The following is a 24,126-nucleotide window of genomic DNA, read 5'->3' on the forward strand; positions in this document are numbered from 1 at the left end:
TAGCCTCTGGCCACAATCTGGTTACATTTACATGTGAATGTTCATTAACGTCGACTGGCCCTACTTTCAATTAAACATTCATAAAATGTCACAGGGATTAAGTTTAACCAAGGCTGGAAAAAAAATCTGACCCACCAAGCTGTGTGTGTGTGTGTGTGTGTGTGTGTGTGTGTGTGTCTCTGTGTGTGTCCTATAGATCAATATACAATTCCATTTATTCATCTAAACATTCTCATAACATTAATGTCGTTGTCTGACGTCATTTCAGCATCATCTGCTACACGTGTTCACTCCTTAGACTGCAGTGGACATCAAGTGTTTGTTTTTTTGTTTTTTTCCCAGAATACACGTGGAGAATCTTCACACTTTTAACTCTTCAACATTTTAAACATGAAAATCAGAAAACTTCACACCACAAAAGCCCAAACCATGTCTACCCACTGCAGAACAAACAGAAGGTTGAACAGTTGCGTGCCATTTGCATAGAGTTGTAAATGAAACACAGATACAGATACAGTTTTACATATAACACTGCCACCTTGTGGGGAGATTTGGCATGCACACCAAGACCCTGACTGTGCATTCATCCAAACACTTATTAAGTGAGTCCATGCATCATGTCCTAACAGCCTTCTATAGTCCAGACCTGACTAGTAGAAGGCAGACTATGTTCCACACTGTCATTCAATGAGGAGCAGGGGAAGATCCTCTGGCTAGTGACAGAGTACGACACAGCCAGAGGCTTGAACGGCCCCCAAATTTACTAACAAGAATGCTGTTGTGTGTAAAATAGAACACATATCATCATTTAAATGTAATATTCATGATAATATTGCTCCCATTGCTGCAAATGTTAGACTTCACCTACGTGACTACAGTTGTAGATGACACAGCTGTCGCAATGTCCAAAAACTTCATAATGTCTTATAAAGTTATATGCACATTTAGACATGCTTTAATCTGTGAGATTAACATCTGGAAGACAGAGATGGAGAGGAAGAGAAAGTTAGTGTGTGTGTGTGTGTGTGTTAGAGAAAGAGAGCGATAGGAAGACAAGCAGGTCGCTGTCATTTGGCGAGTAACTGCACACAAGCAAACTGAGCTGCTTGAGTTGTATGGTTTTTGAGATAAGCCTTTGTTAGTAAATGTGATTAATTTGTGGAAGCACATCAGAGATCCACAAACAATCCCCGAGCAGTAAGTACACGGCGTGCGATGCAAGCTGGTGGTGAAATAGAGAGGAGGCAGGCAGAAGGGCTACCTTGAGATAGTGGATGTTTAACTGGCAGGCCTAGAAGGAAGAAGAGACTCACTTGTTAGTGCGGCAAAAAAGGGTTAGTTGGCGAGTGTCTCTGCTGTAAACAAAACATGACAAAAAAAAAAAACACTCTAACAGTTCACCTATCCACTAACAAAAGAACGAATCACAGGCAGGACAAGAAAACAGTTGCATCTGGCTGCGAGCCACACTAGTTTCCATGGCAACGGCACAGTTGTGCGAAGACGGCAGCCTCGGAGGAAAGTCAAGGTCATCGTTGTACAATATGACGGGAGGCAGAATGTGGAAAAACAACCAGACTGAGCGTCTTCAGAAGAAGATGACATTTACTCTCAGTATTAAAACAGCGGTGTGCACACATGGACCAGGACTTCAATAAAACTGCCCTCACTCCTGTTTCTGTTCTTCTAGTCCATATGTTTTGGGCCATGTTTACCTATATCTGACCTGTGTGTTATTTGTATTGGAGAGCAAAAAACAAAGGATGAACTGAAGGCTGCAGGAAACACGGTTTTTACACGTTTATTTAATTAACAGCAAATGGATTATTTCGTTTGTTTTGATACCAATAAACATAATGTTTGGTCTTGTATAAGCAGTTCAGCAATTATTATTATTATATAGACAATTATTAATTATTATTAATTGCAACTTCATTTCAATCAATATGCAATTAGAGCTACATTATAGATTATTTTCATAACCTGGATCAGATCAGTCATCCATAATAATGAAAATAATACAACAATTTGTAGACATATTTATTGTTAATACATGATGAAGTCACATATTTTTTAAGATTTTGTAGCACGTGGAGACTCCTGATGTGTCCGGTGTCAGAGCAGGATGATTTGATTCATTTGATTGATGAATTAGATCATAAGACTGGTGCTAGTTTTATATTTTACAGTTCAGTAAAGTACTGCAGCCACATGCTACAGTACTGAAGTAAGAGCTGTTTTAGTATTTAGAGACACGCAGACATTATTCCTCCAATTGAAATAGTAATTAAACCAGAAATGAGAGAAGGTCATCTTCAGCTACTTGCAGGATGGACCTAAAAGTGACTCTGAAATGAAAACAACACATCATTTTAATTGATTGTTGAGGAAAATTGATCATACTTTTGTTCAGTTTGGCTATTCTAATAATGGCTTTTTAAGCTTTCTGGTTTCTGTCATGTGTGGCTGCACCAATTTTACTTCATTTGACTGATACAAATCAAGAGCATTCACTTTTAATGCCTAGAGAAACGCATTTACATCCGTGGTGCACAGAGTGAAAATTACCGGCGGGAATATGATGAGGTTGCCATGGTTACACGAGAGAGAGACACATTTTGTTGCAAAAGAACAGCACTTTTGTGCTTTTACTAACTGCTACAGATTCATAATTTGACTCAAGTCCTCACCTCAAACTTCTGTCGGAGCTCCAGGTTGACGTCGTCCACCTCGGGAATGGGAACGTTGTAGTACTCTCCCTCCTCCTGGTTCAGCAACTTGTACCTGAGAGAGAGAGAGAGACAAAGTATCAGTGAATGTTTGCTTTTAACTTTTCCTGAAAGGCATAATGAAGGTATTTCTAACTGATTCCTGTTCTTTTTCTGAGTGTTTGCAGGTCTGCTCCACATCAGCAGAACCATCTCGACTCCACTTCCTCTGTAATGTAAACATCCTCTGGCCACTTTTCTAATGAGCCACAATTTACAGTACAATACGCAGACTGACACAGTCAGACCGATGCACCGTGGAGGTCTGTGTCTGTGTCAGAGTGAAATGAGCAGTTTTTATTTTTAAGGACTGATTCAAAAGTGCGTAACTTTTAAATATGAACAAAATGTCTGTCAAATGAGTTCACACAATGCTGATTAAGCCTGTTAACGCCAAACACCGACTCTCTCTGGGTTCCTCAGTATAGTGGCGTTTAGATCTGGTGTCTCCTGGTGACATTAATTCCCGCGCTGCACACAGGAAGTGCAACATTGCACGAGTGAGGCTCCTGCAAACAGGCTGGAGTACAGTATGACTGAAAATGCAGAGACAGAAGCACTGGCGTTAATTAAGGTCCCTGAGTGAGAAAGTTAAAGCCTTTGTGACCTTTGACCCACTTTGACTGATACATTATGAGTTTACATATTTTATTTTGTCAGCACTTTGTGTCTCCTTGTCCTTTTGGCTCGACACACGGAGGAACCTTAACCTTGCTAAAAAGTCACTTTTACTCTGAGTACATTTTGAGTACAATAGTGATACTTTTACTTGAGTAGAAAATATCAGTACTCCTTCTACCACTGACCCTCAATTAGATGAAGGACGTACACAAAAACATTACACAGTTTCTGTTCATGAAGACCAAACAGAGGCTGGATAACGACATTGACGAGGCATGACAAGCTGCTGTTTCACGCTGAAGCCGGCTGCAGTCTCACACAAGGTTTGCTGACTAAGAATGACAAGGTCTCGCCCGGAATTCCAAATAAAGCAGCATTGCTTTGTTTGAAAGGAAACATAATAAAAGGGAAGATAATTCCTCTAATTACTTACTTATTCATCACATAATAAGCAAGAAGAAGGAGCTGTTGTTGACAGATTCAAACAAGATTTACAAACAACAAATGCTGCATTTATGAAACGATGAGAGAAGCTTACGCTGCTTTCAATGTCTCTGACAATTATTTCAGAAAACACTGGCCGTGACTGCATGTAGTTTAATTTCTATTTTTACGACAAATTATACTGAGCAAACCAAAGCAGCATGTAACATCCATCTTCTACCGCTTAATCCTCCACATGAGGGTCACGGAGGAGTGCTGTGCCGACCTCAGCTGACATAGGGTCATCCTGGACAGTCCATCACAGGGCCACATACAGAAACAACCATTTCATTCAGTGTCCAATTTGCCTAATCCCCATACTGCATGTTTTTGGACTGTGGGAGGAAACCAGAGAACCCTGCAGAGAACCCACACAAACACACACACACACACACACACACACACACATGGGGAGAACATGCAAACTCTGTGCAGAAAGTTCCCTTGTACTGACCGGGTTGCAAACCTGGGTCTTCATGCTGCAAAGGCAAGAGTGCTAACCACTACACCAACCGCGTGGCGCCAGTACATAACATGACGGATACAAACGACACTGACTGACCATCCACATGTTGGCGCTTTGATGAGCTCAGACACTCCGAACGACATGGAGCCCATGAAGTCATTCCTGGTGGTCCGGTCCCAGTCCCAGATCTCAATGGACAGACGGCGGTCCTTGTCCGATGCCTTTAGCTTACTGGGCACACACACACACACAACACACACAAAGAAAAAGTAAGTTTACCTCTATACTGTTTTTCTACAGTTTTGTGCTATTCTATCATCTTTAAATTAGTTTTATTCATATATATATATATACATATATATATATATATATATATAAATATGTATATATATATATATATATATATATCTGTACATATGTAAATCATGTGCAGTTGATTTGACCTGATTAGACTCACAAGGTGAAGGATTCATTCCAGCAGGGGTTCAGAGATGAACGGATGGTCCTGGTCTTCTGTTTGGTTTCGTTCTTTGGGTCGGGGATGAGCTTGAGTTTAACATATGGGTCTGATAAACCGTTTGGATCCATGGGAATCAGGTTCCTGGCTTCACCCACTAGGAGCAGGAGGGGAAAGATGACATGGAAAGGGTAAACGTCTCGCTCTGTAAGTCCTCGGCCTCAGACTTTCAGACTCCACACACTGTGTCAGTGGCCAAATTGAGTTCAAATAGAAACTACGATATTGTACATTCTCTGCACAAAACATGTGGACAAAGATTAGACTAAACTCACACAACTACTGACCCGCTGCAATTAGATTTAATAGACTACACTGCCAAAAATAACAGCGGTTGTCTGGAAATTATAGTGGGAACTAAACAGAGAGACAGAGAGACAGACTATCTATCTGTCTGTCTGTCTGTCTGCCTGTCTATCTATCTATCTATCTATCTAGAGACTTGTGTATTCAGCTTCTCAGCTAATGACTCAACAAATCAGGCGCCGCATATGCCGTTAACAGGTGCCGCGAAGCAAAGCATACTGTCAAAATTCACTTGAAGTTGACAGTGTGAAACAACACTAACAGGAATATAACACTGGTGGGTGTTAGGGCACATGCACTCATAAAATAATAATACAAATACACTGAAAAGGAAAAACTGAGAGGAATAAATTGCCTACATGTGGATTTAGTCAAATACTGTAAAGTAAGACAATGTGTAATAATAACCAGTGTAATCTATGTATCTGTCATGGCAATAGATCAGCCGATAATAAGTAAGAGAGGTATGACATTTCCTTGTGTCATAACTGGCAAATGGTGAAAAAAAAAAAGAAGCCTCCTGTAACATAGCAACAGCAGTAGGGGGACGTGGTGTCGTGAGCGTGTCACCTTCACCATGGCGACGAGATCTACTGTAAGTGGCCACAGGCGACACCATCACTGCTTCACCGAGCAACGTCATGTAAATGCACAAACAAACGAAAGCGACAGGACACTTCTCACGGAATTCTCATGGCATGAATTAAACAATGACTGAAGACGGACATGAAAGAAAGAAAGAAAGGAAGAAAGAAAGAAAGGAAGAAAGAAAGGAAGAAAGAAAGAACAAAACTATAATAGAAAAGCAGAAACAACCGGATGACATGTGTTAATCAGCTGCAGCTTCCCCACTCTGCATATTTAAATGTAATCGGACACAGTGCAGAAACAAACACGCTGCCAAACTGAAGGTTCTGCAGAGTCAGTGTGAACTTTCACACGAGGACATGTTTGATGAGATTCTTCATTAAAGCTGTAGGATGTGAAAAAGGGATTTTTAAATATCCCAGGGCTGAAACAAAGCCAGCAGAAAAATGTCATGTGGAGTCACTGCAGCTCACTTCACTCCGTCTTTGTGACACGTAATCGTAGTTATTATGATATTTTGGTTTGCTTTCATTACCTAATGTGACAATATCGTGTCAAGTGACATCAATGCAAGATACTAATAGTTGTGAGAACAGCTGTAATAGCTCATCTCTGGGTACATTTTTGTTTTACATACTGTGAACAAAATATAAAAAAACAACAGATGGAACAAAAGGAAAACCTTAAAATTCCTCTATGTATGAGTAGCAGTAACAAAAAGAAGAAAAAGTAAATAGTGGATTCAATAATGAATGTGTTTCATAGTAGTAATAATATAAAACTGAAAAACAATTTTCTTATTTTCATGCAATGTCACATTCTTTTCCTGCTCTTCCAGTTGTCTGCTGTAGAGGGCAGTGTAGATTCAGATTTGTATGTTTAATGAAAGTGTCCTAGAAGCTTTTACACTGTTAATGTTAAAAGAAAGTGTTGATTAAACCTCAAACATGTATTCTTTTCTTTCTATGTGTCTACACACACACACACACTTCAGTGACATATGGTACTTATTCAATGTTTTTTTTGTACGTTTGTTTGAGTTTGTTTGTTTCCTCACTAGATTGTTTTTTACAGGCTTGCTGAAGTTGCATCGGTGTTCTTTGGTGACATTTCGTTGCCATGGAAGTGACTGATGCCTGTAACGCCTACCACAGCCAGCAGAGGTGAGGATTTACACGAGAACGCAGGATGTGGAGATTCCTTATTTGTTAAGCTGTGAGGAGATGATTTTTTTTATTCAGACCCATCACTGGGAGGACATTTTGCTTGGTCCTCACAACTTTAAAGGGCTTTTTGAGGGTGAAGATGCCGAATTAGGGTTGAAATGAGGTTTATGTCAGAGTGAGGTCAAGGGTGAGGGGGTGAGGCATTTAGTTTAGGGGCTACGATATAAAAGCATGTGTGTGTTTATTGAATATTCTCTTTTTGTATACTCAGAGAGAGCATATTCAATATACGGACGTGCGTGCACACACACACACACACACACACACACACACATTCTCATACACAGTAAAACATCTCCATCAGTGGTGATCAAGGACAATCTTTGCTCTCTGTTGTTGCTTAGATACAACAAGAACTGCTCGCCTTTTATGTCCTCCCCACTCTTTCCTCCTTATGAGATAGTTACCATTAAAATGTGTGTGTGTGTGTGCGTGTACTTGTATTTGTTACCTCTCTAGGACCCTTTGTCTTATGAACACTGACCTTATCAGGACCAGTAGTCCTCACGGAGGCAGAACCTAATTTCAGATAAACTGGTTAACTTTAGGGCCAAATTGTAAATTGTGCTTATGTTAAGGGATAACGTTTTATTTATTTATCCAAAATGAAGGGAAGTCAATGCAGGGTCTTAAGAAGAATAGCTGCGCAAAACTGTATTGTGTAAGTGTGCTTTCCTGCTTGTGCGTGTGTAGAGATTTCACTTTTTTTACTATCAAACTGTTGTTTATGTTATTGTTTTGTGCGTCAAGTGTCTGAGGAGAAGCAAAAGCATGTCTTGCAACCATCCCACGCACAGAAGTGAAATGCTCTGCTTTTCCTAAATATAAACAAAAACACAACTAAGCACAACAGCTTTTAGTTAACACTTTTAGAGTCCTCTACGAAATGTGTTAATTGTCACAGATGATCTCAGATGAATGATCCTCTAAAGCAAGGTTTCTCAATCACTGCCCTGGATGACTTACAGGTTTCCCTGCTCTAACGCACCTGATTCAAATAAACAGCTCGTTATCAGGCTCCTGATAACGAGGGGGGTAGATAAAGCGAGTTGTCTTTCAACTGGAAGGTTGTGGGTTAGATTCCCGGCTACACTGGTCTACATCAGGGGTCACACATCACTTATTTTAGTTCAGTGGCCATATACAGCACAATTTGATCTCCAGTGAGCCGGACCAGTAAAATAATAGCATAATAACCTATTAACAACAAGAACTCAACAACCTGAAAGTTCTTGAGAAAAACAAGTGCAATCTCAACAATATTATGCCTAAGTAACCACTTACAAAGGTACTAAACAACAGGGAACTGGAACTGAAAATCTAATAGTTCACATTATGATTAGATTCTCATCATAATGTGAAATTTTCACAAATTCATCCTGGGGGCCGGATTGGACCCACTGTGGGCTGGTTCTGGCCCGCTGGCCCATACCTTTGATACCCTACATGCTGAATGAAAGTGGGAGTGAATGTATGAATGAGTGAATGGCAAACCTTTAGCATAATAACGCAGCTATGAGTGGTCATTACGACTATAAATACCCATCAAATTAGTGGGACATCAATTTGACATGGTAACAGCCGTCTCTCCTGTCTCTCTCTCTCTCGTTCACCCCTGTCCAACTGAGGTAACCATGCCAACGAGACCGCCAATGTCTCTGAAGTGACTTCTACAGACAGAACAGGTAACTGTCGGTGTTTACAGCAGCTCAGACGAGCTTATTCAACAGTGACACAGAAGGAAAGAAATATAAATAAACTGATTAATGCAAGTCGAGAGAACAAAGGATTCAAGTCTTCTGTGGGAAAAAAACACCTCTCTCTCCCACTCCCCATGTCTTTCTATCATGAAGAAACAAAGAAATAACAAAACAAACAAGCAAACACATCTGCCAACTTATTCCTGGTTGATCCGCATTAAGTTAGAAACACTTGCTGGATCTCAGCAGTCATATTCCCTGACCAGCACTGCCTCTGTGTGTGTGTGTGTGTGTGTGTGTGTGTGACAGAGAGAGAGGTTGTGGATGTGACCCAGCAGTCATTTCTCTCCCTGTCAAAAGCGTTTTAACACGGGACACTTCTGCACTTCAGGTGCTGCTCGTGATTGACAGGATAATTTAGTAGTGTTGAAAATACACACAAAGACACACACGCACACACACATGACACACACAGGTCATGAACAACAGTCATTTCTTTTATGCTGACACAATTGAACCTTTTTTTTTTTTAAGTCTTAGAAAAACCTGTATTATAGTAAAATGTGCTCATTAATATTCTTGGTCATTTATTTTCTTAATTATTTATTGTTGTCTTTTGATAGCAAAACAGAAACAGATTGAAGACGGTAAGACACTGTAGAGCCGGGGAGCAAACTGTACAGATTTACACATTTCTTCAATGTGCAATATGCTACATTCAACATTAAAAGAGGCCAGGAAACAAATATAACCTTTGTAAATGACTAATAATAAGTAGAGTATTAAAAGTGTACAGAGAGTGACGTCCCACACTGCTCTCTTTTGTCTGTCTGATGTATCAGAGGACGAGATGTGCAGTACTGTCTTTATACTGTGTGCGGTGACCTTGAGTGTCCTGAATGGCGCCTATATATAAAATGTAGTATTATTGTTATCGTTAGTTCTGGCAGAAAGTAGCTCAGAGAATCCCTAACCCTCTGGTTTAATTTAAAAAAAACAAACAAAAGAAAAAAACCTACACCTCCTATACACAAATAACATCTGCACATTTAACTATTTAATTAAATTAACCTGGTCACTATTAATTTGTTTTACAATATTAGGTCACATCTACATCATCAAAAATCGTTCATAATTGTGTTCTGGCATTTATTGTGCGTGATTATTGTCACTGCTCCTAGCGCCACACACAATACCATATACCGATTTGACAGTTTGAAAGTGTTTGACTTTTATTGGAGCTAATGGATAAAACTTTAAAAAACAAGGTGAGTATTTTGCCTGTGATGTGCAGAAACATCTCACCATTGTTTCTGAATAAAAGTATAAATGAAGTCCAACAACGTGACGTCGTTTGTTAACGTGTAGCTGAAGGTTGCCCGTCCGATAACACGAGTCACAGTTTCATCCCAGCCAACATGAAAGTGTTGGAGAAAACTCTAAATCCAGACAAAGACCTGTATTTGTACCACTCGAGTCATATCAGGGCACCACTATAGCTCACATCAATCTTAGGCTGAGCTGCGTGAAGTACAACACACAAAAAAAATATACCTGTGACGTGTAGCCTGTCCCCGCTGACCTCAATCTTGAGGAAGAGACGACCCCGGCGCTCGGTGTGGTCCATGCCACACAGGCTCGGCACGTTGACCACACACTGCTTGTGCACGTTCATGTCGCAGGCTGGACAGAGACAGAGAACACTATTATTACTTTAAATGTATAACTGCAGCATAAACTGAAAAAGTAAAAGATGGATTTGAATTAAAAATGTTCTGGCCCAAGAATGAAATGATTTGATTTTGTGTTTTCATACAATTGTTACCCTGGCAATTTAAGTAAGTATACTGACAGAAGGGGTTGGCGCTCTCTGAGTGCTTTCTATACTTTAAATATGTATTCATTTTTCTTTTTGCTTTTTGGAACTGTCACACTCACTCCCACACAAACACACATAAACACACATAAACACACACACACACACACACACACACAAGAGGGGAGATTGAAAACTCTTCCCCCTCCTTTCCTCCTTCGTCCCTTACTGTCCTCTAACTTTTCTCTCTGACATCCTCCCCCTTTCCTGCCCTCCCCCGCCTTTTGGTCCTTTTTGGTCCTCTTCCATCCAACCTTCCATCTCTTCTTCTTCTCCTCCCTCCCTCCCTCCACTCGGCAGGCTTGTCAAGCTGACATGCGGGGAAGCAGCTCGTAATAGCGATGGCCTCCTCGCATCAATTTGTTCTGGTGTGCTCCCATTACCATCTGCGACGAGGCCACCACCAGAGACGCGCAGATGATAGACAGATTAAGAGGAGGAGAGAGGGACAGAGTGCGATGGATGGAGATTAAGTGGGAATGGTGGAAGAGGGGACGGCGGGGAATGCACTGTGGTGACCGATAAAATTAAGAAGAAAATGATGAGGGAAATAAAAACCGTGACGTAGAAGTGGAAAAGGAGAAGAGGGGAAACTAATGGGTGTCAAGAGAGGGAAGAAAGAGAAACGATGAGACTAAAAGGAGAATGAATGTGAGGAAAAGAAAGTGCAGGGTGGAGTAATAATGATAAAGAAGAAAGGAGGAGTTGATAGGACGAGTGTGGGTGGAAAGAATAGGAGCAGAGAGAGAACTCAGCATGTTGGGACAGTGCATTCTGCATGAGCCTCAGATGTAAGGAGTGTAGTACAGTGCCAGTCTATTCCCATCTGTTCTAATTAGAGACCGCTCTAGGATGGAAACCAGCACAGCATTTTTCTTTTTGACAAAGGTGCTCACACATGCACACACACACACACACACACACACACGGTCACACACTTACTGTCACATTTCATCCCTTGGTGGATGAGTCCGTACAGCAGAGAACCACAGTGGTCACAGAAGGTGGGACTGCCGTACGAGTGGATCTTGAACTTGTGCTTGCTTCTGGGGTCCTGAGCATCAAAGGGAGAGACAGAGGGAGGCACATTTTATTTTGGTTTATCTTGGAACTGAAGAGTTGAAGAGAATTAAAGAGACAAGTTTAAGACGCGTAAGAAAAAACAATAACTAAAGGTGTCACCTTAAGTGATTCATGGGTTAAGATAAATACTTTTATTTAACCAGGCGGGACAGATTAAAGACAAATTCTTATCTACAACTGTGGGAGGGAGGGAGAGGCAACAAGGGGCTATAAAACAAAACAAAAGTAGATGAAGTGTGCCAAAGTTTTGGCTTTTTTCTCTTGCTTCAAAAGTCTTTTGATTAAGGGGAGATCTTGAACTTTTTAGGGTCACAAATCTAGCCGAATAGAGATGGTATATTATAATATAATTATAAGTCTTGCCAATCAAAAGTCTTAACATTTCTGATGAAGGGGGAAAAACAAAAATCAATGGCTGCCGACTGCTCCTCGTTCTAGGAAGATCCCTAATAGAGGACGGGTAAAATACAGAGGACACATTTCCCAACAGAGATGAATAAAGTTACCTTAACCTTAATGGTAAATGGTATTAAACTTCAGTGATCCTGTAGTGCCACAGTTAGTGTTACAGAGCTATTGATTATCTTGGCCAGAACATCTGGCGCTGTGGCCAAGAAAAAAAAATAATAGAGAGAGAGAGAACTGATGCTCTGATCGATTTCCAAGAGAACAGGTGATGTGATGTTTTTTTTTCTGAAACACACGACGCAGTGGGATCTTCTTCTTTATATTCTACCTGGCCAAGTTTCACTAGTACTGCAAGTAGCCAAGGTAAGCTCATTTCTACAACCGCCACAAAAACAAACACAGCTGTAATTAAAGCCCTGCAAATGAGGGCAGATAAACCTCGAGTGTCGCCTCCGTCAAGCTGAAATGTGTCAGAGCCACTCCGTGTGTAATTATACAGGCCACTGACTGAGAAGCGCCCTGTTTTCCATCAACACAAACATGCTAAATCGAGCAAGAATCATGAACAAAGAAGAAGACGAGTGCAAAGAGAGGGAAGTGTAAGTATGAAAAAAATAGGTGGGGGTTTGATGGATAGTACTCATGGTCCCTGTGTCTTCTCTCCTGGACTTAAAAATATGTTGCTCGGTGAACATTCATGAAAACAGACAGAGGCAGAGGAGATAGCATCTCCCCAGTGTCTCTCTGAGTTTGACTGTATCACCTGTCCTCACTCCCAAGAGTGTTTCTTACTTTTCTTACCGAGCTTACTCCTTTCTCTCGTATCTTCCTTCATCATAAACGTCTTTCACTCTGAGCGATTGTTGTAAATGCGTAAGGAAAATCCACTCACAGTCATCTAGAGTGGGGACATTTCGAGATTTAAAGTCTAACCTATGAGTAAGCCAGCTGAACTGACATTTACATTACATCAAGTTCAGGCCTACACCAGTAAACTGTGCTAATTCAACATGAATGAGGAAGAAAAACAAAAACTGTGCTAAAATGGTCGCAGTGCAAACGCGTACCATAAGTAACAAGGCAATCAGAGATGGCAGACTTCACCCCATTCATGCAGCAAGCCTCTGGCGGCCTCTGTTGGTCATATTGGCAAGTGCAGGTGTGCAAGCAAAAACAAACAGACAGACACACAGAGCCACTTAAAACAATACTTCACTCCCACTCCGTGAGGTGATTATACATGGTGTGTTACCTTGTTTACCAGGTAGGATACACAACTTCAACTTAAATAAACCCGCAGTGCATAGCACAATGAAAGTTAGGCTCCATATCGTGTCATCTTAGTAACATAAGGAGCAACTTTCAGGCTCTGATGATACAAGAAAATGTAGAACGATTGCAAAAAAAAACCAAAAAAACTCCCCTGCATGTTGAAAGATAGAAAGAAATATCGAGATAGAGCCCTTTTCTTTCTTTGTTTTGATTATGTATCAAACATAATAATATGTACAATATTAAATGTGCAAATGGCTGAAGAGGCAGAACACTTGGCAGCTTTCACTCTGGCCCACGCTGCTGCCACATTAAAATGTTTGGTTGAGTGAACACCGTTGTCGATGTGTTTGATTTATTCCAACCAGTGTCAGAGAGCCCGAGTTGCACGGTGCCAAAACGCAGCACAAACCTAATTGTGCCAGAGAAATCAAATCTATTCCGATCAATTATATCTGTATGGCCCAAACAATCTGCACATGGGGCGACTTATTTCTACACAGTTTGGGTAAGGAACAACTTCCCCAAAAAATGGGGAGAAAGAGTTAAAGGGCCCCAGGTCCAAGTGTTCAATGATCCATCCATGAGTAAAAACAAACGGAGCTCAGAGACGACAACTGCAATCCTGCCAGTTCACTTAGATGCACATGCAAACATGCATGAGCAAAAACACACCACAGCACATTGCCTTCAGGTTTGTTCCAGTGGGATCTGTAGACAAAAGAGTGCCTGACTCACAGTCAAATATGTGAGGTCCAAAGGGGACATGTTGTGGAGCTGAAGCACTGGAAAATCAGGTAAAATGTAATTTAAAAAAAAAGAAAAAAGAAAATCTCGTAAACGTACAAAGAGCCGAATAAGACGGCAACTCAGTCTGTATCTATCAAACATTCTCTCAGGCATTTAGATAGTGGACATCATGGAGTGCTGGGCAAAGATGCTAGTGGGCAAACTGTCGACAGTCAGCGCTGTTGCTGCTGCTGCTGCTGCTGCTTAGGCGAAACAACGAGGTAAGACGGCTGCAGTGAGGCGAGATAATCCCACCGCTGAATCCCTCTGAGCGAGGGCCACATGGAGAGGAAGAAAGTCAAAGATGAGGGAGGGACAACGAGGTAAACACTTCTCTGGCTAATTACAGTAAGGCATTAGCAGGCACGCCACGGAAGTCGGTAATAATATCTCATCACTTATGGGATATTAGTGCCATAAAACGTGAACGGGAGAGTGAAGAGGGCCGATGTGATTCATATGTGAGGTGAATTGGTTAACATGCTTTCTACTAACTGGCTTGATGACTCCAAAGAGTCATGTGTAGTGTAATATCCTCTCATGATATTTCATGAACAAATCCTCTCAATCTTGATTTGTTATGATTTCAATGAGAAGCACTCCCTCCACTGAAGTGTACATAAAGCCTTGTTCGCACTATGTGCTTTCCAGCTCGATTCCCGTGTGTGTGTGTGTGAAATATTCAAAGACGCGATCGAGGCTCACAGATGCCTCCTCAACATGTCATGGTCCTCCGGTTTTTATTTCCAGCACGCTGAGAATTGGATTTGATCTGCAAGCGCTCAAGCCACAGCATCCAAGCAGAGACCAGGACAAGGTGAAGGCAGAGAAAACTCAAGCAGTGGTACATCAGAGAGAAGAAGAGGAGTGAAGGAAAAATGTCAAAATACAACATCAAACAAGTGCACAGGTCGTCCAGTAGAAGCGAAGCCGGGAAAGATGATTTCTGCATCCTGTTCTGTGTCAATTCTCACTAGTATGGAGACTTAGTCGTGTTGTGTTATTATTCACTGTTGCCTTGAAGTTAAGTTTCACATAATTTAGTTATATGATTTAAGTTCGCTGCTTTAAAACTTTTGAAAGGGATGTTAAAATCCTATGTGTGTCATTTGACATTACTTTCAAAACATGGAACGGCAGGTGCTTTTATTTTGAAATGCAGTCAGCGGCATGCTGCTTTTCCCGGGCTGCGTCACTTCTTGTTGTAGCTTTACTTCCTGTTTCCCTTCAGTTACCTTTTCCTACAGTGCTCCATTTTTAAAAAAAAAAAAAAAAAAAAAAACCTGCAGCATTAAGCGGTCAAGAAACGGACATGGCATCGGACGTGATTCCAAGCTTCCACTACACAACAAGTAGTGGCTTGGATCTCCTGGTGTGCCATTATGTACAGTAGTGAGTATTAAGTGTTCACATGCAACACTCCACACACATGGTGTACTTTCATAACTGGACCTTCATAACAGACTTTATGAACTCCCAAATCCTGATCCTTGCAAGTCAGTCAGTGGAGCAACTAATGCACTAAACACACAATAACAAAACGGTCCCCAGACATCGCTGCAGGGAACTTAAATCTTTCAAACACATCAACACACCCAAAATACTGAAACTTGAAAGACAAGAATCATTCTGTGTGTGTTAGGATGAGGGTCTCAGGAAAACAATGTGTGCAACTGCACAGTTGCTATGGTGATAATGGCTTAGAGAAAATGATGTGATAGACTGTGTAAGCAGAGGAAAGCAAACAGAGGAGTAGGGAATGGCTTGATAAAAAATTAGGCGTGTGTGTGTGGACGTGAAGGACGACAACCACACAACTACAAAGGGCTCACAGACGGAGGGAAAGTGGAGAAGAGGTGGACGGCATGTCACAGTGACAGATGATAAACGGTTCACTTTGCTCAAGGCTGAAGTTCAGCTGCTTTGCTGAAAGAAAAAAAGAAGAGAAAGCCATGTGAGATTCCTCAAGAGCCATGAGGAATCTCACTGGGCCTGAACAATTTGGTTTAGTATCTAATTGCAATTTGCAATCTGAATAGTGATATTGTTCGGAGTCTAAGCTTCAGTTTAATTACTGAATGTGTTTTAGATTGTAAAACAAGAGGAAGCATCACGACACGAGTCGACTGCGTGTTGCAGCTCCTGGCCTGCAAATGATCTGAGGAGAACTGAGACAATGCCTTACATCTGAACAGCACGGCATCATCGCACAGGTGTTATACATACTAGTTTAGGGTTTCTCAAACCTGGTCCTCATGGGAACACTGCCCTGCATGTTTTTAAATGTTGCCCTGCTCCAACGGCTCGTTATCAGGCTTCTGCAGAGCTTGATGACGAGCTGACCCTTTGAATCAGGTGTGTTCCTTGAGATAGTGTATCCTGTCCAGATGCCTGGAGGGAACCTTGAAAGGTGCCTAGTTTGTGTCTTATGGTAAGTTATGGCTGTTTATATTGAACACCAGGTCTGGTTATAAGAATATGTGAGTAAATCAATTTAAAAAATAAACTTAAAGTTGGCTGAAGATTAGAATTTTCTCTCCCAACCAGTAGTGGGGGCATTCCAGCCCTGAGATTTGAACCAGCGACTCTCCAGTCACAAAGCCAATTCCTTTCCTCTTGGCCCAAGGCTGCACCCTTAGTTTAAAAAAAATATTTATTTTGTAGATATTTCATGGAGAAGCTGCTCCTATAAGAAAATATAAGGCCTGATTTACAGAAGCATTTTTTTGTGCTGAGTCACCATGTGATGTTTTTCAAATCAATCAGCGCATGATAATGTGTGGATGACAAGCTGGCTAGATGTGAGCACAAATGTTGCAAATTACAGTTTGCATGTTGATGAAACTACAATAGTAGTAATGGAGTAATAGATTTTTTTTTCAGTCAAACTGACAACGCCGCCCATACAGCCAGACACACACACACACACACACACAAACAGAGTGAAAGTGCACAGTAGGTCATTGAAACACAGACACCTGGGCGGGGACTGCCTTCACACGATCCAACTGTGCCACTTGTAGGAGCTAATTGTCTTCTGACACTGATAAAAAACAATCATGAAGCAGCGAGTCGGTGACTCACAACGGTCGGAACGAGATGACACGAGATACATCAGCAGCATTAAACAGAATCTGAGCAATGAGACTGCCCATGACTGACCTTTTCCTTTTTATTTCATAACTTGTAAGACTTGGTTTTCCTCTAGTTGAACTCAGGCTATCTATCTTAAGCCCCAGAGAAGACCTGCACCGACAAACGTGACTGTTGTCACGCTTGTTGTCTTTAGGCCGTGTGCGTTTTCACACCACGGCTGTAAAGGGAGACACTGGCAGCTGTATTGACGATCAATCATTGATTTAATTATAGCACGATGACATTCTCTGTCTCTCTCCACCTGCAGCCACCTGTCAGTGTTTAATAGGCCGTTGCCTCCAGACTATCCCACCGTAGCCTCATTATGTATATGACAGATTTATGGTCTGTAAATTTGGCAGCAAACGCAAACTTTAAACACAAACTACAATGTCGCTACAAGAGGCTACACACATAATTTATAACTTGATAGAATGGTTGTATATCTGCTCCTGGTTTCTTTCTTCTGTCTCTACCTCACCTCCCTCCTGTCCTTTCTCTCCCCCATTTCTGTCCCCTCCTCTCCTCTGTCCCCCATGTTTCCTTTCACCCCAACCGGTCCAGGCAGATGGCCGCACATCTTTGAATCTGGTTCAAAGATGTCAAAAAATCTGGAAATATTTTGCCCATATTTCCAGATTAACTTTCAATATCTGGCAGTTATTTACAATGTACTGCGTGTAAAAATAGTATATTAACAATTTAAAATGAAGAAAAACAAAATGTTTTATTTAAAGAAAACACTGTAGTTGTACATGAACACTAGATTTTGCGTGTTCAATTTGAAATCTGAACAGTATAAAACATATTTAAAATAACATTTGTTTGTCTCAATGTCAAAAATGGACACTATGTACAGGCGTTCTTCCCAACTCTTTCCTTTCTGGTGACAAAGACGCTGATTCGCCGGCTTCCTGCAACAGCGTGAGTGAAATTAACGTAATAACCACATGTTGGCTTTGACTTGCAACTTCTCAGCATTCAGATGTTAAAGGGTGAACGCTCATTAACGTTATGCCTCCTCTGAGTACTTTCCAGTATCGTTAGTGATTTAAATATCGGAAGACGTGAGGATAATCAAACACACCACTCACAAACATGCAGACAAGTGGCAGCACAAATAGACGCAAACAACATGTGAACAAGCTCATTAGTAGAAAAAATGGTACACACAGCAACATCAGCATGCAAGCTTTATGGACTGAGGAATAATGTTGTTTACTGTTTATGGGATGTGTAGTCAGTATTTATAAGTCGAGAGAAGACATACTTCTCTTTGGTGTTATAGCTAGTATTATGCAACAGCTGCAAACAAACAGATCCACTATAGACAGAGGACGCACGCCGGTAATCATCAAAGGATTCTGATCCTATAATGTATACAATATAAAAATACTCCATTGAAAATATTACTGTAAGTAAGCCTTATCTCCTAGGACAGGGAGCAAGGTCACCTTTTAACGCTGCAGTTTCGTTTACTTTTGGTCATTTCTGTTACAATTTTGCCTCCGTCTGCTGTTCGTGCACAGAATCTATTTGTATTCTGCGTGCTTCTTCTGAAAACTGTCAAGCAATACTATCAGGAAGAGCCTTTCATCCCGTCAAACTGCTGTACGACCGCGTTCTCCGAGCAGTAGAATTCACATCTGAAACTTTTCCCGCACGCTTCTTGGTGCCTTCAGTCTCACTTTACTCACACAAGGTTGCTGTTGCCTCCAGATCTAAATGCCGCTAAACTTACAAACACAGAGAGAGTCGCCTGGTCCTGATAGGCTTAAACAACATTGTGTCAACTCATTTGACAATGGTTTGAATGAAGCAGACATTAGTTTATTAAAGGGCCACTTCACCCAATAAAAACACCCCAGTTTTTTTTTACTGATTTCCACATAAAATGTGTTATTTGATCATCACACAGTGGATCTGATATACATGTCTCATTCCCACAACAACAGAGGAAGTTGGGATGAAAAAAAATTAAATAAAATTGACAAAAAGTCAACGTCAAAGTCACTTCCTTCAAGGAAAATAAAAGCCCTGCACTGCTCCTCACCGTGTTTCTGTCAATTATAACATTTATGAGTAAAATACTGAATTAAAAAAAAACTGGTCAAATTTAATCCAACTCTGTAATTTAAAGGGGTGAAACAGCCTTTTAAGTCATGCACTACAGGTTTAAGCTTCATCGTGGGAGCAGTCGAGTTATGGTCTGTAATTAATAGTAAACTAGTGTAAAATAAAGTGACTCTGCTCAGTATTTTCCTCGGAAAGCAGTGGATTCCCCATATAAATAGTGTACATTAATACTTCAGCACATTTACTATCCCATCTTAGAGCCACAGTGAAATAAAACTGAGCAGACGCAGGTGTTGGGGCTTAATCCTTCCCTGCCGTGCCCTAATTAACGGCAGAGAAGAGATCCAGTGTTCAGATGCAGCCGCACTGCACCTTTTTTCATCACAGCCCAACTTTCATCATCAAACACAGCGTTTAATTAGACTGACTGGGTATGAGGCTTGATTTCACACGTGTGTGTGGGTCTCTGCCTCTTTCTGTCTTGAGCTGCGGCTAAATATTAATTGTAATCACACGAGAGGCCAAGCGGAAGGAAGCCTGTGAGTGTCTCACCACTTCCTGGGTGGTCCGCCATCTGACTGGAGTTTTCTGTGGCTATTTGTATCGGGCACCATTGAGAAACACCAGCGGTTATAACTCCATCTCTGCTCAGTGGTAATTGAGCTGTGAGAGAGGCTGAGCCATTTGGAGGATGGTTGACTCTGTCAAGAGGTAGTGGAGAATCCCACTTAGAGTAAAAGGACTGCAGGCTTGGTACTGCACCAATAACAAGCCAACATAAATGGCCACATACAGAATGTAAACACATAGGAACTAGTTTTACACACAATAGTAAATATGAGGTGTGACAGCTGTAGGAAATGTGGTACGTTCAGGAATGTATTTATTTTATTTTGTTTAATAAGATGGGGAGTATATACTCCAACATTCTTTTATCCTCTCTTCTTATTTTGTCTTGCATTTGACAAACGCAGTGACTCTCAGATATCGTACCATCTCTATGCTGATGATGATTCAGCTGTACTGATCATTCAAAGCCGCAGAGCTCCATAAACTGTCCTCCTTAATCGACTAGAATCAAACTACTCGCAGCTAAACTCAGACAAGACTGAGACACTAATTCTTGCACCTGATGATAAAATCCCTCAGATGATACAGCAAATTGGAGCTTTAGGCTCATTCCTCCAGCCGAACCTCAGGAACTTAGGTGTTATTTTTAAGTCGATCACATCACATCAAAACCATACGCTCAATAAGAAAATTGTATTCCTTATTGGCCCATTTCGTTTTACATCATTCTTTGACAATACACCAGTCTTACATCTCTTATGATATATATTTTATTTAAAAATCTAGTGTAAGATACAGTTGTTAAATCATTTAAATTGTCCCAATTTTTTGGCTTGGTAAAAGTAAATTCCTACATCATAAGTTACACAATGTAAGTAGTAGTGTTACAATTCTTAAATTTTACAATTACATAGGAACAGTGCTGGTGAAGTGAACTTTTAAGCACCTGAACCCTTTCACCTCCAACTGCTGCAACACAGAAAAGACACTGTGGATGTACTGCGCAGTTCCCATGTGTAAAAAAATTTAATAATAAATGAATGTAATAAAAATAATATAATCTTTTTATTAAAAAGCGGCTCAGATAAACTCTTATCTAAAATCACTGAATCAGTTACAGAATAGATCCATATGCCGTCACTATCGCTGTCTCATTGGAGAATAAAAACATGTCAACCGCAGAAAACGTCAGTCGGGACAACATCAACAACTTCAGAGAGCAGGTAGAGCTAAAAATAATAAGGGAGGAAGAAGACAAGCAGAGGATAATTGCTGGCTCAGAATTATATATAGTTTTCGCTCTCACTTCTCCTGAATGCTGCCGACACCATTCAGCAGTGAATAATTATACATCAGGTTTTACTTTTACACATGGGGCAGTTTCACAAGGACTAAAAAGGCAACTATTACCACACTGTCATAAAGGTTCAAGAAGGAACAGGGGGAAAACTTTTCGGCTCATCTATCACCTGCTTTCCCACAGTGCTTTGCAACAGCCCCATTTTACCTCCACTTCTCTCAGCGTGGGTCATTAAAGGTTGCTGGCTGCTAACATACCAGCACGTAAATCACTGTGACATCACCATGGAAACCTATGAGGATGGGCCCCATGTGGCCTTACACACAGTAACACACAAACATCATACTTTGCACAGTTTATTAAAGTAACTTAAACAACCAAAGCTATTTTGTATCCTATGAAGATACATATTGCAATTATTATGTTTATTGTCTCTTGACGCATGAGGCTCCACTTACTTTTGTCCTATAGATTAGTTGTAGTTGACAAATGCATACGCAATACCACTTATTAGAGGGTACAGTATCTGGCAATATTAGCATAGAATTTTATTTATATAGGGACAATACAGTTAACATAGTTCCATTTCAAATAATGCAACTGATGTGCTGCACATAGAGTCCCTATGTGTCCCTATTCGGGCTTTAACATGATTAAACACATAGAACTACATGCTAAAATGACATAACACATTAAAATGTAAAGGCATATACATAACAACTACAAGCTAAACTACCTTACACACAATAACACTTGTCAAAAGATAATTATAAAACATAATCAGTCCAATAAAGTATGATTAAACCTGCTAAAACCACACTTGACAATACACTAAAACACAACTTAGTCAAACATACCTAATATACCTAAAACAATTAGCTCTGTTTTTCTTATAGCCAGCACTTACCCTTTGTTGTAAACACTTTTATTGTAATTTCTATATTAATTTGATTAAACATAAACCTGACTGAATTTAGAGGGATTTAACTTGTAGCTGTTGTGACGAACAGTAATACGAGCCTGTGTATGTGTGTGTGTGTGTGTGTCGACATGTAGACATCGCTAAGCTTCCGATACTTGACACATCCTTACAAAGTACAATCAGCAAACCCACAGGATTTGTTAATAATCATCTCTTTGATGAATCCCTCATTTGTGCCATTTTGTGCTGATGTGCACCGGGAGAGCGGCTCCACACTCGAGTGCTTAAAGGTCGTGTGATGTCAACAAGCAAACAAACCCAGGAAATTGGATAAGGCACGTCAAGCCTATGGCGCACATAAGAGAGATAGATAGCTCAAGTCCATAGCAGCGGGGGACTTAATTACACACATGCTAATCCTCAGTGGCCATCTGTGACAATCATGTGTTTGGAGAACGTCATGAATGATGAAATTACGTTTCTTGGTGCAGCTGTTTGCCACATCCGCAGTTTTAGCCTCCTCCTACTTCAGGGTCAAAGATCAAGGAGGAAATGTTGATGCACACGCAGAACGGCAAGTCCGACTGCAGTCCTACTAACCGTATACATGCAGGAGTAATTGAACTATGAATCGCATTATCCAGGTATGTTAGTCCGACTAAGACTAGCTCGATCTGAGTGTCAGTGGAGGGAGGTTACGCCGAACACATCAGCAAAACATTAAAAGTCAAAACCCGAATCAAGACGTTCTCCTGTTTAGTTGTAAGTACAAACAACCTACACTGTGAAGACAGAAATGTGAACAAATAATGTCCAAAAAGACAACGTCCGAGGCAAACCGTGCTGTACTACCACATATACTTCCTCTAATCAAACTAATCAAGACTTTATTTACTCTTCAGCATATTTAAATATTAGGCCACAATAGTAAAGTAATTAATTTCCAGTAAAATGTTTCCAAACCTTTTTTTTTTTTTCATAGTTTGCTATAATTATATTTTAGGGGAAGACACAGGGTAACTCTTTTTTCTTTTTCAATATGTCGCTACACACTCCAGCCAAAACTCTTCCTTCCTTCCTGCTTGGCTCCGCTCTCATGCTCCTACGGTGACACTGGTGTAGTCACTCAGATAGTACAGTATCATGGTATTTTATTTTTCCTCTGTGCATCATCAAATGTTCTGGTGTCCTCTTGTCTTTCTGCTGGATTAAGTCTGTGTGTATGTTGTGATGTCATGTGTCCTAAACCCTCTGACATTCAACAGTGTGTGTGTGTGTGTGTGTGTATTATGTCAGATACCCTGTAACTGACCCCTGATTCCTCTGTCCAGCATCCAAACGGTAGGCGATTACTGCTGTGCCACTTGATCGTTTGTTTGTGTGCACATTTCCGATCTATGTACGTCTCCACAATTACGTATGCATCACATCTGCTCACTAACTCTTCCGTCTTCGCCTGTATATCCAGCTTTGCCCAAACGACACTGACTTTACAAATGCTCTCACACTGACATTTCCCTCTCTGTTTAACTGGAGAACACACTGAATTAAAAAGCTTTCAGAGCAACAGCTGGTCCATCAGCGGGCCGCTAATCCCAGAGGTGTAAGGGATATATGAACATCCTTGTGGTTTTATCCACACGTACTATACGCTGGTGTTCAGACAGCCAGAACCACTTCTTTGCTGATGAGATGGGATGAGATGTGTGGGGCTTCCACAAGATGAAAATGAAATCCTCTAGATGTACAGTACATTGCTTCATTGTCCAGAGACTGAAGCTTTATTTATATTTTTAATCCTCCCTCATCCAGTGTGTCAACTACTGTAGATGCACTATGTGCAAGTGGTCGTCAAGTAGTTGTTGATGGAGTAAATAAACTGTGGAAGAAGATATTCCTGTGGTGGAGGGAACATTAATATCTGTGCTGACTTTTTTTCTCCGAGTTCTAAACTTAAGATAATCATTTTGTGTTTAATAACTACAGTGTGATGATGTGCAAACAAATTCAAACTTAGACG

The 24,126-nt window shown here is 40.8% G+C and overlaps 1 protein-coding gene across 2 annotated transcripts in view; it reads right to left on the bottom strand.

The window, feature by feature from the left end:
- Positions 1–24,126, bottom strand: part of prkcab (protein kinase C, alpha, b) — an 87,412-nt gene that overhangs the window by 15,882 nt on the left and 47,404 nt on the right. Inside the window, exons 4-9 of one of the 2 annotated variants that reach the window (XM_058653549.1) lie at positions 11,494–11,605; positions 10,230–10,358; positions 4,796–4,952; positions 4,435–4,569; positions 2,691–2,784; positions 1,262–1,291 (exon numbers count right to left, since the gene is read on the bottom strand). In XM_058653549.1, the coding sequence (XP_058509532.1) occupies positions 1,262–1,291; positions 2,691–2,784; positions 4,435–4,569; positions 4,796–4,952; positions 10,230–10,358; positions 11,494–11,605 (657 nt within the window). The remainder of the gene's footprint in view (positions 1–1,261; positions 1,292–2,690; positions 2,785–4,434; positions 4,570–4,795; positions 4,953–10,229; positions 10,359–11,493; positions 11,606–24,126) is intronic. The other variant, XM_058653550.1, reaches the window with a different exon arrangement.

The sequence above is a fragment of the Solea solea genome, chromosome 16 (genome assembly GCF_958295425.1).
Source record: "Solea solea chromosome 16, fSolSol10.1, whole genome shotgun sequence".
NCBI classification, from domain to species: domain Eukaryota; kingdom Metazoa; phylum Chordata; class Actinopteri; order Pleuronectiformes; family Soleidae; genus Solea; species Solea solea.